Here is a 17371-nt window from a genome sequence, read left to right as displayed (position 1 = left end):
TTCCCTTGGCTCCTCAGTTAGATACATATTGATAGTGTCAGGTAACAAAAGTAGTGATAATTTTGCTTTATGTTCTTATATTTAATTATTTCAAAACAAAATCTTGCATAAATCTTAGCATCATTAAAGTAAACAAAGCTAAAGTAAACAGTCAATTCTGGCTTAAAGTTTTATTTTAGTATTCAGTGATATAAACCTTCTGTTTTAAATGGCTCTTCACAAGTAAAACGTATGTCCTCTGAGATCAGGTTAAAGTTAGATGTTTCATTCTGGGCCTACTTCTGCTCCTCTTGAATTTATTCAATTTATGGATCATGACTTTGTAAAACAAGAAATCTTAATTTTGTACATTTGATTAGAAGAGCTGTAAGAATAATTTTGTTATATGTTTATACCTTAAACTTTTGAAGAAACCACCACCAAAAACAATCCTGTAAAACAGCAATGGATGCTTCTGAGAGAAACAACTTTCTCCAAACTTTAAAAACTTCTCCCTGTTGAAACAAACTTTTTGTTTAATTTATTTAGACTGTAGAAATGCAAAAGTTAAAGACCACAAGAGGTGCACTTCATAACAAAATCCAGCAGATAGTAGAAAAATGTCTTAGCTTCAGCAAACACTTGGAAGAAACCTCAAGAGGAAAATGCTTAACTTTAAGTTGAAGAGAAGCAGTTTCTTTCAAAATTATCCACTATGTTGAGTACAACATAGGGTACTCGTGGATACAATAAAAGCTGGATATTCTTAAGGGCCAAGCATTTTCAGCTTGCATTGGCTTTGACTGGAGTTACAGATACTCAGCATATCTGAAACTCAGGCAGGGGTGGCTCTAGACATTTCATCGCCCCAAGCAGGGAGGCATGCCGCGGGAGGCAATCTGCCAGTCGCTGGTCCCGCAGCTCCGGTGGACCTCCACCGAAGCCGCGCGGGACCAGGTATGCCTGCATGAGGTCCATCGGAGCCGCCTGCCACCCTCACGGCAACCGGCAGAGCACTTCCTGCTGCATGCCGCCCCAAGCACGCACTTGGCGCGCTGGGGTCTGGAGCCGCCCCTGAACTCAGGTCCTAAATGTCTCAAATCTGGCACTGAAAAACTGAGATACACAAAATTAGTGAGGCCTTAGGTAGTGTTCTTTGCATTTGAATCTTAAAAATGAGTTCAACACAATGGCAATTTAAAAACAATACCTCAGAGAATAACAGTAGCTAGCAAAATCAATAAAGCAGATTCATATATAGGTTCCATTTATTCACCTCTGCATCAGGTAACAGGCATAAATTATAAACTGTGCATGGCCCCTGTGCAGAAGTATTAGTGAGGTTTTAGGATTGTCCTGGTGGTTAGCTCTACAGGACAAGGCACACATTAGCCAATGGTGCTGGAACTAGGATGCTGGGGGTGTGGTAGCGCCCTCTGGATTGAAGTGGTTTCTATAATACACAAGGCTTACAGTTTTGTTCAATGTCTTTCAGGATCCCCCACTATAAAAAACTGTTCCAATGCCACTGAAACTGGTCCCAAAATATTACAATTAATGCCATAAAAAGACTTTAAAACTCATACAATGGTATTTTTTCAATATGCTTATGTAGAGTGCAATTGCAGGCTTCTAAAAAATTTTTTTCAAATGAGGTTGTTATTAAAAAGTATTACATCACACAAATTGTATTTCTAAAGTTAAATTTTTGAAGTCGTTATTAAATCTGTTACTATCTGAAACTGAGGGATTGTAAATATTATGTAATTTATGTACTGAATTTTTTCTGGAATTCATGCATTTTGACTGCGTCAGGTTTATTTATTATGGCAGCTATTAATTTCCTGTCATTTGCTGAAGCTAAAGTAGTGTCAGTATGACAAAAAACAGACTTTTTGGAGTTGAGGGTGGGACTAAAATTATGGTTTTTGAGATGCCCAAGTTATTTTGCGGTCTATATAGCAGGCTTTCTGACAACATTGTGTGCCAAACATATGCATACATAAGTAATTTTTTTAGAAGTAAAAAATTTGTATATTTTGAATCTAAACATCTTGTTGAAGGCTGGTAGTGAAACATTAACGTTAGAAGTAATGTTCAATCCCTCAAAATACACTTTGTAAAAGTTATTACCAGCTATTCAAAGAATGACAGGTGACCTAAACACTTATTTGGGATAAGTCTTCAAAGGGTTATAAAATGTTATAGCTCTGCCCCTCCCATTACAGTCTATGGATGATTTAGATTAGATAATAGGGAAAAAAACCTAACTATAAGGATAGTTAAGTGCTGGGAAAGATTATCAAGGGAGGTCGTATAGTTCTTGTCACTGGAAGCTTTTAAGAACATACTAGACAAACATCTGTCAGAGATGGTGTAGGTATTTGTAAACACTTGCAACCTTCTCTTTGTGCCATCAGTTAGTACCCCTCCTTCCCTGTTAAGTAATGGACTTACACTTTCCTTCATCTTACTTCTAATGCATTTATAGAACCTTTTTATTGCCTTTTATGTCCCTTGCTAGTTGTAACTCATTTTATGCCTTTCTGATTTTGTCCCTACATGCTTGTGCCCTTCTTTTGTACTTATCCTTAGCAATTTGTCCTTGTTTTCACTCTTTGTATGATTCCTTTTTGATTTTCAGGTAATTAAAGAGTTCCTGATACAACTATATTTGTATCTTCCTATCTTTACTCTGCTTTGGGATAGTTTGCTGTTGTGCCTTTAATGCTGTCCCTTTGAGAAACTGCCAGCTGTCCTGAGCTTCTTTTTCTTTCCCTTGGGACCTTGTCTACCAATTCTCTATATTTGTTTATCCTCTTCTAAACAAAAGAGGCAGCTGGAGAGTCTGCCGGTAAGTGGCATTGAAGCTTCACATGAAGGGCAGATTTGAACCCTGGAAATTTTGTTTCTTCCATATTGTTGGAGCTCCTCTAAAGGCTAGTGGGGAGAAGTCTAGACAATAAATTAAATATCTCACAGAAAAAACGTGGTTTTGAGGCCAACAGGCAAAAAGACTAAAATTATTCACTAAGAACTAACTAACAATAATAACTAACACTAGCACCAAGAAGCAAGTGGACACTGGAGAGGTTCCTTCCACAGGAGGTAAGAAGGAACGGAGGGATAGCAGGGACCACTCTGCCTTTTATGTTCTTGAGTGGGAGGTGCAAAGATATCTAGCAAGCACAATCCTATTGGACACTATTGCCCAAAAGAATGCCGTTTTGTAGAAATAGGGTGCATGCACACCTACAGTAGATTCCATGTGCACAATCTTTTGAAGAAACAAAGGGCTTGTCTTCACTGAACTATTAGCTTGGGGTGTAACTCAAGTTTTTCCCTAACCTGATTCCTCCAGCTCAAATTAAGTGGTGCTTTAAATTTGAGCTAGATAGCGTATAAGGGAATTTTAACATGTACATACCAAAGCTTGTGTGTTGCTGTGCTAGTAATGCAATAGGACGCAGGAACCTGAATTACAACTCATCAGCTTCTAACAGAATCACTCTGATAATCCAATCACTCTGTGTAGCTTAAGTGGTGTTTCCCAGTGTGGTCATTCTCACTTCCCTCTCACTTGAGCTAGGCAGGTATCAGGACCTCACCTACAGGCTGGGGGAAGAGGCCAGGGCCATGGTTATAAGGGACATGGTCTGAGTTCAGTCTAGAGGGTTCAAGGTCAGAAGCAGCAGTCAAGGTTGGAATCGAGTTCAATGAGTTGCACCATGTCAGAGCCAAGTGAGCCAGCCAAAGTATGGTTAGTAAAACAGAGGCAGGGCAGAATGCAGTAATGGACCAGGGAACCAGGAATGAAGGCAGCCAGAGGAGTAGGAGCAGGGCAGGAGACCAGGAACTAGAAGCAAGGCTTGGCATCAGAAGCAGGACTGGGGTCAGAAACCAGCAGAGAGGCAATGTATCAAGGGTCTGTTTGCAGCAGAAAGCTGGAAATCTACCTAGTTGCACAGACAGCCTCCAGATGTTCTCCCTAGGGCAATTGACAATGCAGTAGGCTCTACCAGTCAGGACTTCCATGGGTGAGACATCCAGTGGAGCTTGAACCCATAGGGCTCATTGGTCGCTGTTCCTTGCTTCACCAGACCTGTAGTCTGGCTGTGTAGACAAGGGATCCACACAGCAGCCTGCAGACCTGGGTTCCAGGTCCATGGATCCTCACAGCAGGAGTCCTACAGAGGCCTGATTCATTCCTTGAGCACTGTCCATACTGTGGACTGAATGAGAGATGGATCCTGTGCAAAAACACCACATGATCATGTAATTAAAGATTATACTATAATGCATATACAGAAGGAGGCTGAATTAAGGTTATATAGGCAACCCTAATTTTGGCATTTTGGCCCACATCCCTAAAGGTATTAAGATGCCTAACTCCTATTAATTTTAATGGGAGTTAGGTGCCTAAACACCTTTGAAGATCTGGAGCTTACTGACTTCTGAGTGCTTGACTTTGCAACTCTAATATTAATTTAATGTATTTTTCCCCAATATAATAATAGATCAGGTTTGAGACACAAGAAAAAGCTTTGAGGGGAAATGTTCATTGCTGCTGCCTGAGGTGAGCTGGTTGTGTACATAAATAATGGACTTCACTGTCTAGAATGGACTTCACTGTCTATGAACATTTTAAAATATATGCTTATTTAAGTTATAAACCATAAAGATCTGGCACTACTTTATGTTAGCAGTTTCTATTTAGCAAACTAGAGTAAAGTGTACATACTTTGAAATTGTGAGCTTTTATAACCAAGTCCCAAAGTTTTGCTGCTTCCAAATGTCTTGGTAGTTCTGTAAGCTGTTTTAACTTGAAACCTGGGTATCTATAATTCTAAAAGGAAAAAAATGTTTAATTACTAATTATTACATTCTTTGTAGTTTCTCTTTTTTTGCTGAGAACATCTCACTTCAAATGTATCCACCATATATTTTTTCTAAACTGAAATTAAAAACACTTACCCACAGTGGAAATGTTCCATTGTTGGGAGTCCCATTTTTTCAGTAGTATTTTCTTTACCAATTACTTTCTCTGATAGTCCAGACTCAATGAGAGGTCCAATTATCAACCAGCCAAGGTACAGCAAGAAATTGCTGCCTGATCATTAATAGATATTTTGCGTCCCTATGATTCTGTCTCAAAAATTACTCCCCCCCAGAAGCTATAGAGTAAAACCGCAGTCAAGGTGTTTTGCTTTGTTTTTGTATTTAAGTCGGCAGTTCAATTTGCAATCATATTTTGCTATTTCCCAGCCCCTGCCTTCATTTCCTTGTTGAAGCTAATCACTGCAGAGTCATTCTATTAATTGTATGGCAAGTGCATAACAGATAGCATTCCAGCAGAGGCCATGGACATAGCTAAGAAAACAATGCTCCTTCTGCCTGACATCACCCTCATATAATTTGAACATGCTGTATGTTTTTTATTTCATGCCAGGAAGTGGGTCAGTTTGTATTTCAGAGCACAGAAAGCAAAATAAAAATAAGAATGCTTAGCATTTACATAGCACTTTATGTGTTCAAAGCATTATGCAGATATTACCACTCTATACAGATAATACCACTCTTGTGAGCTAAGTGGGTTCTGATCTAGTGATGTCAATAAAATTACTCATGCAACTCACATGAGCAAGTTTTGGTCCTTAACTTTATAGAAGTCTCAGAAGAACACAGAACATGATTGCTATTTTTACATGTATCAGTAATATTTTTCTTAACTTAATTAGCTTGGTTAAAAATACATTATTGTGTTGTGATAGAAGTTTACATCTGTTCTTATTTCATATTATCTCCATGAAATTTGGCCAGTTAATATGTTAGTGCTCAGTTCCACAACACTGACACCTATCACTAACTTTACTTATGTAAGTAATCACACTGATGCCTCAAATGGAGCAGTCAGAATCCATGGCTGTCCCAGTGGTGCCTTGTGTGCTCTTACCAGTCAGATTTGGTTAAATGCTCCTTTAACTTATGAGAGGAGCAGAAGCAGACTCATGGGTGGCTAGAGAAAATATTCCGGGGGCAGAAAGGCTCAGCAAGGGCATATCCATGAGTGGACCTAGGTAGGCTATGGCTCACGAAGTTAGCACCCAATTAAGCCCTCCAACATAGCAGTAGTGAAGGGGCTCTTTCTGGCAAAGATTAATTTTGGGGAGACTGAGTCCCCTCTAGCCTTAGCTACCCACTATCTATGAGCAGCCCCAAGCAGCCCCAGGAATCAGGAGAATACAAAACTGACACATAGCTACTGTTGCTTCCCGCAAAGGTTCTTCATTAAGCACAGCTTAGAGAAAACCAAAAATTAGGCCCCAAGTATTCATTCATGACATGTCAATTAAATCAAAATAAATCAACACGCTCACACCACATCAGGATTTTCCATTATGTGGTATATCTAAATGTATATAATTAATAAAAATAATATTGAATTTTTAATATATAAAAATTCAATATTATTTTTATTAATTATATACATTTAGATATACCACATAATGGAAAATCCAGATGTGGTGTGAGCGTGTTGATTTATTTTGATTTAATTGACATGTCATGAATGAATACTTGGGGCCTAATTTTTGTATATATATATGTATATATATAGGGGCCTAATTCTGTATTCCTTTCTTTCCCTAAATTGCCACTGTTGACACAATATATTGGTTTAATATTATACTGTAATCTACTTTATGATATGTTTAGCAAACTTACCTTGACATTTTTTCTGCTTGATTCCTCAGTGATATATTTATCAATCTGAAAAATGTTTTAAACAAACCATTCAAAACTAATGTTCAAAGCACTTCTTACCATAAATTAAACATCTTGTATTCTCAGATAAAGGAAAATACTTTCAACTGATGACATATTACAAGTCAGAACTTAAAATAGCCCAAGTATGACTTCAAACTGAAAAACATGGCCTGTGACACTCAAAGGCTTTAGGTCTTATCTACACTACAGAATATTGTGTGACAATATAAAGAACAATCATATCTTTGAGTAGTTTTATTTGTGTGATCATATAGGGCAGGCCACAATCTCAGTCTAAGATGCAAGATAGAGGCCCCTTTGAAAATTTGGTCTTCATTGTCTAAACCTGTAACAGAATGAATTTTTTTTAAAAATAAATAATATACCTTTGTTTTCCCCATCTTGCCTGTTTGAATTGAAATTTCTTCTGAATCAGTAAGTTGAGTATCATTGGCTTTAAAAAAAAAAAAAAGGGTAAGATTTAGCAACAAAATAGCTCTGTTTTTTCAGTTTCAGGACAAATTCCACTAAGCTACTTCTAAGGAAAACTAATGTGCTACAGGACACGGTGCTGATGATTCAAGAAGTGGCTCTCCCCTTTCTAACTCACTATTGAACCAGTGGCCCAGCATGGACTGACAATACATTGCTGGAAGTGTCTTTCAGATGAGATGCAAAATTGAGGTTCTAATCAACTGTGGTGACTAAGGACAACATTTTCATCCCCTCTCAGCCAGAAGGTATATTTTGTGTTCACTTATCTGAGCCTCACTGATTGCACCAAAGGAATGCATATATTTTGTGTAGGTGAATTGTAAGTATTCATTTACTCCCTTCCCCCTGAAGCAGGTGGACTGGGAAACCAGTTAATTGGCAAGCCTTGGCTCCACATTCCCAGTGCATCAGACAATGTAGCTGAACTGGTGTAGGTTAATGAAATTTGTTGTAAATATAAGAAACAAGAAAGGAATTAAGCCTCTTTGAGGCACAGTGACTCCCTGGGCTACTCCTACAGTGATATATATCCATATATGTTTCCCAGGACTACTTCTGAGGTTACACCCTATGCACCGTTCCTTACTCAAGGCTATACATGAAGATACAATCTATCCCTATTGAACACTGCATGATCATTTTCTACTGTGCAAGTTTCATTCTACTGTATTTCACTGGATGTTTATCCCATTCTCTGTCTATGTATACACACTGCTTTCCTCCCCCGCCTCCCCCATACTAGACAGCATACTCTCACAGCTATTTCTAAAAACTGGAACATAATCACTAGGGCTATGCCAGAATTTAAACATTGGGAAATATATTAAATTACTTCATTCGCCTTTCAACCATTATTCCCAGTAGTAATAACTAAAATAATTGCCCATTACTTTGCTGTAGTGAAACACGATGGTCATCTTCCTCTGTTAGCCTTTGTTGAAAAGAAAATATTTTTTCAGCATGTTTCTTCAGTTCAGCTGTGCACCCATCTATTCTCTTCTCCAAGTCTGAGACAAGGCTGATTTGTAGTGGAGCATTGTCAAACAGAAACTTAGAAATAGCATCAAGTGAATAGTCATTTCTTAATTTGTCCACCAAAGGACGATCTTCATCTAGAAAGGGAAATCTTGGCCAATCATCCTGCAATAATTACATGTTAAAAATAATTACTCATAAGCATAATCAAAAATGTTAAGATAAAATTATGAATAAATTATATGTGACATTTACATTTTTACAATGCACTACAGTTCCAGTACAAACACACTTTTCCTATTTATTTTAATGACCTCTAATTTTGACATCATTGTTTAAAGGACTCTAATTTCTTCTTATGTTGAATAGTGCACTCACATTTGGTTACAACAGTCAGCAAAAATAGGAAAGGGCCAGAGAAGGGCAGAACAAATTCATGTTGGGTGCAGGGCCTTATACAAGGACTAATTAACAAGACTAGGACGTTTTAGTTTGAAAAGGAGACATCATGCATAGAAGAGTTATCATGGCTCTAAGGACACATATAAAGTCCTTTGTAATTTACGTTCTCTGAAAGCATAGTAATGTCTTCCATCTGTGGTGCATGCCCCTGAAAGCAGAGGCACGGACTAAGGTCCTCAATCCAGCAAAGCACTTAAAGCTAGTGCTTAACTTTAGGCAAGTATGAAGTATTTAAAATTACCCAGGGGATTAAGTACTTTGCTGGAGCAGGGACTAAATGCTAAAGTGTACAATCATAATAAATTGATGACAACTACACCAGGACTGGACACTGTTTTAACCCCACAGTAAGCAGCGGACATGTTCTAATCTGTTAATAGTGTTGCCCTTTTTGACCTGAGCGGTTAGCCAAAAATTTGGGGTCCAGTACGTTGTCGCAGTTAGAAGGAGAAGGTGGTGATAGTCAGGTATTTCTTTCATGCAGTTTTGTATATTTACAAAGAATGTATGAAGGTTTGTATCTCTGAATACAGAAGCAATCAAATGGCAGGAAACAGCTTTCTTTGCTCACAGCACTAACAGCACTCTTTTCACTGTGCATCCCAACCCAAAAACCTTGCCCCAGATTTCTTCCAAGGTCAACCAATGTGCTTTCATCAGCTCTTTCAGGGCACCTCTCCCTCAGTCTTTCCCTGGTTCATGTCTGTTTTGCCTCCCACCACCCCACCTCAAAATAATACTCAACAAAAGCTCCTGGGTGGGTTCACATACTTCTTTTCTCTTCATTGGGGGCCTATCCTTACAGTTATGTTAATTGAAGGGTGAATTCACACCTGTCAATCTCAAATGAGATTTTAACTCAAAGAAGGTTTCACCCATATACCAACTAATCATCTCCTATAACGAACAGATATAGGTCCATTGCAGTGGTCTCTCTCTCCAAACAAGAACGGATGATTGGCTGAAGCATCACTGGTAATCAGTCTTAATATGGAATGTTTTGGTGGTAGACAGTTTGTAGAATTTACAGGGAGATCAGGAAAATCCCCCCTATAGGTTTATCAACGCAAGACAAGGTAGAATCGCTAGAACAGGGTTTCTCAAACAGGGGTCGCCACTCGTGTAGGGAAAGCCCCTGGCGGGTTGGGCTGGTGTGTTTACCTGCCCCATCTGCAGGTCCGGCCGATTGCGGCTCCCACTGGCCGCGGATCGCTGCTCCAGGCCAATGGGAGCTGCTGGAAGCGGCAGCCAGTAAGTCCCTCGGCCCGTGCCGCTTCCAGCAGCTCCCATTGGCCTGGAGCAGCAATCCGCAGCCAGTGGGAGCCGCGATCGGGCGGACCTGCAGACGGGACAGGTAAACACACAGGCCCGGCCTGCCAGGCGCTTTCCCTACACAAGCTGCAGCCCTTGTTTGAGAAACCCTGTGCTAGAATAAGCAAAACTGATTATTCCCCTTTTCACAGTTGGCAGAACTTTTTGTCTTTGACCCCGCCATTATGGTAATAAAGTTGTGGCCTGGTCATCTATTTTAAACAAGCTATGAGTCAGTGTGCTCTCTCAAGCATGATCTCCACAATAAAACAGGAATTACTGCCATAGACACAAAACTTCCTCCCTGGCCTATATGTGGAAAAAATGCAGGTTAACAACATAAGCGCTGTTCTCTGGAAGGTTTGCCATATCTACAAAGCTCTTTATTTCCACTGCCCAAGGGCCTAGGAAATACAACCAATGTTCAAAACTTGGTTTTCAATATTTATATTCATATGGCTTTTGCTCAAGGCCTTTTTCTTGCATGTTTATTCCACTACACACAATAATAAGCATTTTTACTTACCAATTTCTGAGACTGTAAGAATTCTTCAAAAGTACCAGGAGGCCCTTGCATCTTCTATCAAAGTACAAATATGAATTACTCTTATAAAAATACCTTATAAAATTGAGATGGAGTTTAAGGTATTGTTCTTAGTAAACAAAGCAAACATCATGATGTATATAGTATATACTCATAGTAAGCACTAATAAATGAGAGACCCATTGAGTGTTACTCAATTTTGAGAATTAATAAACATGAGAACAAATGTGATGACAAGAAAGGAGGACACAGCATCAAAAAAATGTAGTTTTCCCATTTATTTTGACCAATGTGAAATATTTATAAACAACACTTTTTAGTATATTCATAGATATACTGCAATATACTTTGTAAAAGTAGTAAAGTCTTATTAGTATGATAATCTGAATTGTTCTTAATTCAATTTTTGCTTAGAAGTAGGGAGAAGTATCAGGTTTGCAGATTAGCAAGTAGTCCCACTGAAATCACCCGACTGACATTTTCTGAGCTTAGAGAAATTAAAAACTCAGCCATAATTTAAAAAAAGTCTGGGCAGAAAACTAGCCTGAGAAAAGATATGTCACTGAAAATAGGGGCATAGTATGGGTCACTACTGAGAATGCCAGAGGACAGACTGCAAGAAATAGGGCAAACACCCCCTAAAAGGGGTGGTTTATTCTATAATTATATTTCACAAAGCTAGTATCACCATACTGGTTAGCAAGAAGCCAAAACAAGAAGCCCTTAGGCCGGGGCGGGCAAACTTTTTGGCCTGAGGGCCACATCAAGTTTCGGAAATTGTATGGAGGGCTGGTTAGGGGAGGCTATGCCTCCCCAAACAGCCAGGTGTGGCCCAGCCCTGCCCCCTATCCAACTCCCCTGCTTCTTGCCCCCTGATGGCACCCCCCAGACTCCTGCCCCATCCAACCCCCCCGTTCCCTGATGGTCCCCCTTGCCCCATCCACCCATCCCCGCTCCCTGTCCCATGACAGCCTCCGGAACCCCTGCCCCTAACTTCCCCTCAACCCCCCATCCAACCCCTCCTATCATTCCTTACTGCCCCCCAGGACCCATGCCCCCACAACCACCTCTTATCCCTGTCCCCTGACTGCCCCCAGAACCCCTGCCCCTGACTGCCCCCTCATCCAACCTCCCCCAGGACCCCTGCCCCCATTCAACCCGTTGACCGCCCCAACCCCTATCCACACCCCCGCGCCCGACCACCACCCCGAACTCCCCTGCCCTCTATCCAACCTCCCCCTGCTCCCTGCCCCCTTACTGCGCTGTCTGGAGCACCGGTGGCTGGTGGCACTATAGCCGCGCCGCCCAGCTGGAGTCAGCCACACCACCGCGCAACACAGAGCACTGAGCCGGGCTCTGCATCTCGCTGCCCCAGAAGCTCACAGCCCCGCCACTGACAGCATTGTACTGGCGGCACAGTGAGCTGAGGCTGCGGAGGAGGGGGAACAGCAGGGGAGGGGCCAAGGGCTAGCCTCCCAGGCCAGGAGCTCAGGGGCCAGGCAGGAGGGTCCCGCAGGCCAGATATGGCCCACAGGCTGTAGTTTGCCCACTTCTGCCTTAGGCATTCCAGTCCCTGGCTTCTTTCTGGACTTTTATGATATGTGATTATTAAAATCAAAATACCACACATAGGGTTCTTCCGATCCAAAGGACCAGCCACTAACCCCAGGTCAATATACACATTTCAGGATCTCACCAAAATACCATGCTACAATTGAGTAAACTAACTAAATTTTTATTAATAAAAAATGAAAAGAAGAGAGTTATTAAATGGTTAAAGTTAATCGTATATTTTACAATTGATTTCAGAGTCTGGAGATCAGGATATATTGAGTCCAGTTGTTCATCATAGGTGTAAAATCTCTAAGTCTATGTAAGTCTCAGAGTCCTTTCGTAAGTTTGTCAGGGTTTACCCAAAATGGATTTGGGGAGTCCTATCTTGCTGGGGTGACCAGACAGGAAGGGTGAAAAAATGGGATGAGGGATGGGGGGTAATAGGAGCATGTATAAGAAAAAAACCAAAAATAAGCACTGTCCCTATAAAATCGGGACATCTGGTCACCCTATATCTTGCATCTGGAATAGCCCCCTTAATATTATCCAGAAAGATCAGAGCTACCGGATCTTGCCCAATGCTTCTCTTGTTATAGCTGAAACAGGCTGGCAAGCTGACCATCGTCATCTCCATCTTTGATGAAGAATGCAGCATGCTTCCATTGATGGGCCACTCAGTTGTTGCAGCTATTCAAAACTACTCAGGTGATTTACAGATGGTTTTTCAATGAGAGTCAACAAGCTTCAGATAGTAATGTTATTGATATAGGCTATTTTAGTAAGCTTCATCTCAATACTCCAGGTTGTTAGTCTACTAACAATTGAGTGAGTATAGTTGCATATATAATGCAAAGGCAAAATAGAATTACAGGATATGAAAAGGATTTAGCATCTACAAGCTAATTTGGTTACATTGGTAAACTTTCAATAGGATATAGATAAACACTGACAAACACATTTAGCATCTACTCTTGATTTTTATCAATACAAGCAAATGGGCTTATGTTTATCAGCCTAATTAACATCTCTTTGATACCCACACACAATCGCAATGCCTCTTGATATGCCTTTAAGAGTCATAGCCAGGTGAACTGTCTGTTGCTTTCACTCCAAGCTGGCATGCTTACCACCAACTCCCCACAGTGCTCCCTGGCTGTGGCTCGGCATGGCCTCTTGGTGGCACTGTGGGAGCATCGCTGTCGACAGGCTCTGCAGACTTAGGTTCTCATGATCCCTGAATCCTTACATCATCCCCCACTTCAGGACCCCCTTCCTCTCAGTGGGTGCTGGTCCTGGTTAATCCAGCTAGAGTGACCAGATAGCAAGTGTGAAAAATTGGGATGGGGGTGGGGGGTGATAGGAGCCTATATAAGACAAAGCCCCAAATATTGGGACTGTTCCTATAAAATTGGGACATTTGGTCACTCTAAATCCAGCTGGTTTTGATTAAGTCTTTTTACCAGGTCAGGGGCATGGACATAGGCAGCGGTCTCCCAGGAGCATCCCTTGGGAACACTGCCCTCCCAATCAATTAGGTAGCACAGTCTCCCCCTTTGCAGTTTAGACTTGAGGATAGAGTGGCCTATATAGTCCTCATGCCCGGGGACCTTGACTGGTAGGGGCAGCTGATGGGACCAATCAGGAAAGTGGTATCCTATGTAAGGCTTTGGGAGGGATACATGGGAAATGGTATGTACCTTAAGATCAATGGCGCTGTAATTTGAAGATGACAGGATTGATTTGCTGACAAATCTGGAAGGGTCCAAGAAACTAGTGGGTTAGAAGGAATTTGTAGTCCCTTTCTGCATCTTTGAGATGGTCCTTAAGCTCCTTCTGGATACAGTGAATTTGCTGGATCCAGCCACCAGCTACTGGGTCCAGGGAGGCCACTGGCAAGGCCAGTTGGAAGCAAGAGTGGAACCCCTAATTGGCAAAGAAGGAACTCTGCCCTGTGGAGGTGAGGTTGGTGATTTTGTATGAGAACTCAGCATAAGGAAGGAGGGAGAATCAGTAGTTGACAAAGCAATTTAGGTATTGCCCTGATACTTGGTTCATGCTCTCCATCTGCCCATCCGTTTGGGGGTGGTATGTGGAGGAGGTAAAAGCACAAACATCCATTAGCTGGAGCACTTCATGCCACAAAAGTGAGACAAACTGCGGGCCTCAGTCTGAGGTGATACAGCCGGGAAGCCCATGAAGACAGATCATATGAACTACTAGGAGCTGAGATGGTGTTTCAGTAGAGGGCAGGCTGTTACAGGGGGATGAAGTGCACCATTTTGGTCACTTGGTCTACAACAATCAAAACCATGGTGCGGCCATCAGAAACACAGAGTTCCGCTATTAAGGGTGCTGATGGCCCGGGCTCTAGGCAGGATCTTCAGGGTACTAGGACACCAAGGGGCTTAGTACAGGGTGTCTTGGTGCACACCGTCTGGTAACAAGAGTCAATGTCATCCCAGACTTCAGATCGCATAAGAAGGCCACCAGAACAAAGGAGAAGCTGTGCAGAAAGTCTTATGATGGCCAAAGTAGTGTCATGGCAGAGATGGAGCACTTATAGACGGGGGCACACTGGTGGAACATATATGCGCCCATGAAGGTAGGTGATGCCATGCTGTGTGGCACATAGTATTTTGGTTCTAGCCCTCATTTGATCAGGATGTCCTGTTATCTCCTGGGATAACGGATTGTTCCATGAAGCAGAATGGATTAGATGAAGGAGGTCTCTGCACACTGTGGCACTAAAGAAGCTGTGAGGTTTTAAGAGATAACATGATTCTTGGTTAGGCTCCTTGCCCGTCTCCCACTTTTGGGATAAGGCGTCAGCTTTCCCATTCCTGGTTCCAAGGAGATAGGTAATGATGAAATCAAAGAGAGAGAAGAAGAATGCCCACCTGAGCCATCTTTGCTTCAAGGCTCAAGGCAAAGGCATGTCCTGGTTAATGCTTAATTTGTATTGAAAGAGGTGCTGAGGCTCAACAATTAGGTGCTGGGGCTAAAGCAATTTTTTACATTCATAACTCATGTAGCAAGCCCAGAGGTACTGGGGCTAATGAACTGCCAAGCCTAGAAGTGCCAGGACTCCGCTCTGGCACAAATTAAGTACTGGTCCTGGTGCTCTCCAATAAAAACACAGATTACTGTGCCATCGCCATTCATTTTCTTCCAGGGTCAGGTGTCAGTGGCCCACACCAAACTGCATCAGTTCCTAGTTGGGCCCTGAAGTTTCAGTGTGCCCCCACCCTCCTCCTTTCGCTCATGCAGCTGGTTGTCAATGTGGAGAGAGAGGTCAACAAAAGCATCAAAATGGGGCAGGGTCTCAATGTGGGCTAGCTCATCCTTTACTTCCTCACTAAGTCCACACTGAAAATGGTGTAATTGGACTGCCTTGTTCCACTTAGTGCCAGTAGTGAGTCACTGGAACTAGGCAGCATATGAGGCAGCTGGACCTTGGTGGAGCCTTTGTAGTGCTGCTTCTGCTGAGCAAGTATGGTGAATAAGAGGGCTGAAGGGTATTGTCACTCTGGGTCTGTTGGGCGGTACTTCCTGTGGCTCCGACTTTCCCTGGCTGTGGTTCTGCATGGCTTCTTAATGGCTCTGTGGGACTATCAGCTGTCTCAGGCTCTACAGATCAGGTCCCCAGATCCTTACAATGCCAATATTTTAATGTTTCAAATCATTGTACAAAGCAGAATGCAAAGGAGTTAATCAGTTTCAAATACTCTGGAACTCCTTGCCAGAGCATGTCGTGAAGGCCAAGACCATAACAGGGTTCAAATTCATGGAGGATAGGTCCATCAATGGCTATTAGCCATGATGGGCAGGAGTGGTGTCCCTAGCCTCTGTTTGCAGAAGCTGGGAATGAGCGACAGGGGATAGTCACTTTATGATTACCTGTTCTATTCATTCCCTCTGAGGCACCTGGCACTGGCCACTGTCGGAAGACAGGATACTGGGCTAGATGGACCTTTGGTCTGATCCAGTAGGGCCATTCTTATGTACTTTTGGTCTGACACTTACGAAGTGCTGAACTCTGGCAACTCCCAGTAAAGTGCTTCTTAGTATTAAATACATGAAGATATTATCTGAATAAAATAGTAGATGGTACCATTTGGTAAATTCCGTTGAGACAACGTTTTAGCAATAAGAGTTGGGGGACTATTATAGAATAAGGTGCTGTCCTGGTCATATAAACAAAAGCTTTTTCCACTTACAGTGTCACAAAATGTGAAAAGTTAGTTCTTGAAAAAAGAAGCTTTGATACTGTAGTGTATCACTTTGCAAACCTATTGTGACTGCTATAGACTGACAGTGAAATAATCTAACTCCTGTGAAATGTAGCCACTTATTTTTTTACTGCAGTATATCACACATTGCCAACAAGAAAACATGTCAAGCCAAAAGCAACAATAATATGTGGTTAAATACTGCTCTCAGTTATATCCATGCAATCTCATTGAAGTCAATGGGATTTCATCAGTGTAACCGAGATCATAATTTGGCATATCATCTGTCTATAATGTCAGCATTTTTCCCAAGAATACTGTCTGCAATACGACGATGAATAATATACCACAGACTGCTCCTTTAACCAACAAGTGACTATATAGTCATCAAATCATTTGGAATTCATTTTAGTAATATGGCATTATTTATGTTACTAAATCTTAAGGCATAATCTCTCAGTCATGTAAAACTATAGAAAATAATTTGTTTCCAAATCTAAAAGAAGTATTTTTTTCTTGAGGCAATCCAAATTTTTAAAAAAATGTAAATGTCATGACAAATCAGGTACATTCTGTATCATATTTCATTTGAAATACTGAAAACTGAAAACTTCTGAATGTAAGTCTGTATGTTCAAATTTCAGCTATGAGTGACCAATGTACAACAAGAATGGCAAAAGCCTAAGCATTATTAAATGTACTAAAGTACATTAACTAATAATACATCTTCATAGTACCTTTTATTCAAAGTTATCATAGCATTTTAATTCATTAAGCATCACAATACCTTAGTGACATAGGCAAGGTTATCTCCGAATCATTTTGTTTAGCAGTGAAAAAATGCAGCTATACACATTTAAGCAGAACTCAGGTTCTATTTATCAGCACACTTCAATACAATATAATACAATAGTAAAAGGCAACAGTAACAATAATCTTGTATCTACCGTGCACTCCTTGTCAATGAAATGAAACATAAACATAAACAAATACTATCCTCTTAAAATTAAAAAAAAATAAATAGAATAGGCTAAGTAAAGGACAGGAAGAAAAGATG

At 41.1% G+C, this 17371-nt stretch overlaps 1 protein-coding gene across 2 annotated transcripts in view; it reads right to left on the bottom strand.

Moving 5' to 3' along the window:
- The window catches only part of FAM227B (family with sequence similarity 227 member B), a 213552-nt gene that overhangs the window by 194785 nt on the left and 1396 nt on the right, over positions 1-17371 (bottom strand). For both annotated transcript variants that reach the window (XM_030577357.1, XM_030577358.1), the window contains exons 2-7: positions 10514-10567; positions 8130-8379; positions 7131-7198; positions 6703-6747; positions 4721-4825; positions 396-494 (exon numbers count right to left, since the gene is read on the bottom strand). In XM_030577357.1, the coding sequence (XP_030433217.1) occupies positions 396-494; positions 4721-4825; positions 6703-6747; positions 7131-7198; positions 8130-8379; positions 10514-10564 (618 nt within the window). In that variant the 5' untranslated portion in view covers positions 10565-10567. The remainder of the gene's footprint in view (positions 1-395; positions 495-4720; positions 4826-6702; positions 6748-7130; positions 7199-8129; positions 8380-10513; positions 10568-17371) is intronic.

This window comes from Gopherus evgoodei, chromosome 10 (genome assembly GCF_007399415.2).
Source record: "Gopherus evgoodei ecotype Sinaloan lineage chromosome 10, rGopEvg1_v1.p, whole genome shotgun sequence".
Classification (NCBI taxonomy): domain Eukaryota; kingdom Metazoa; phylum Chordata; order Testudines; family Testudinidae; genus Gopherus; species Gopherus evgoodei.
Note: the sequence above shows the minus strand (reverse complement) of the source record. Positions and strands in the feature narration are given on the sequence as shown.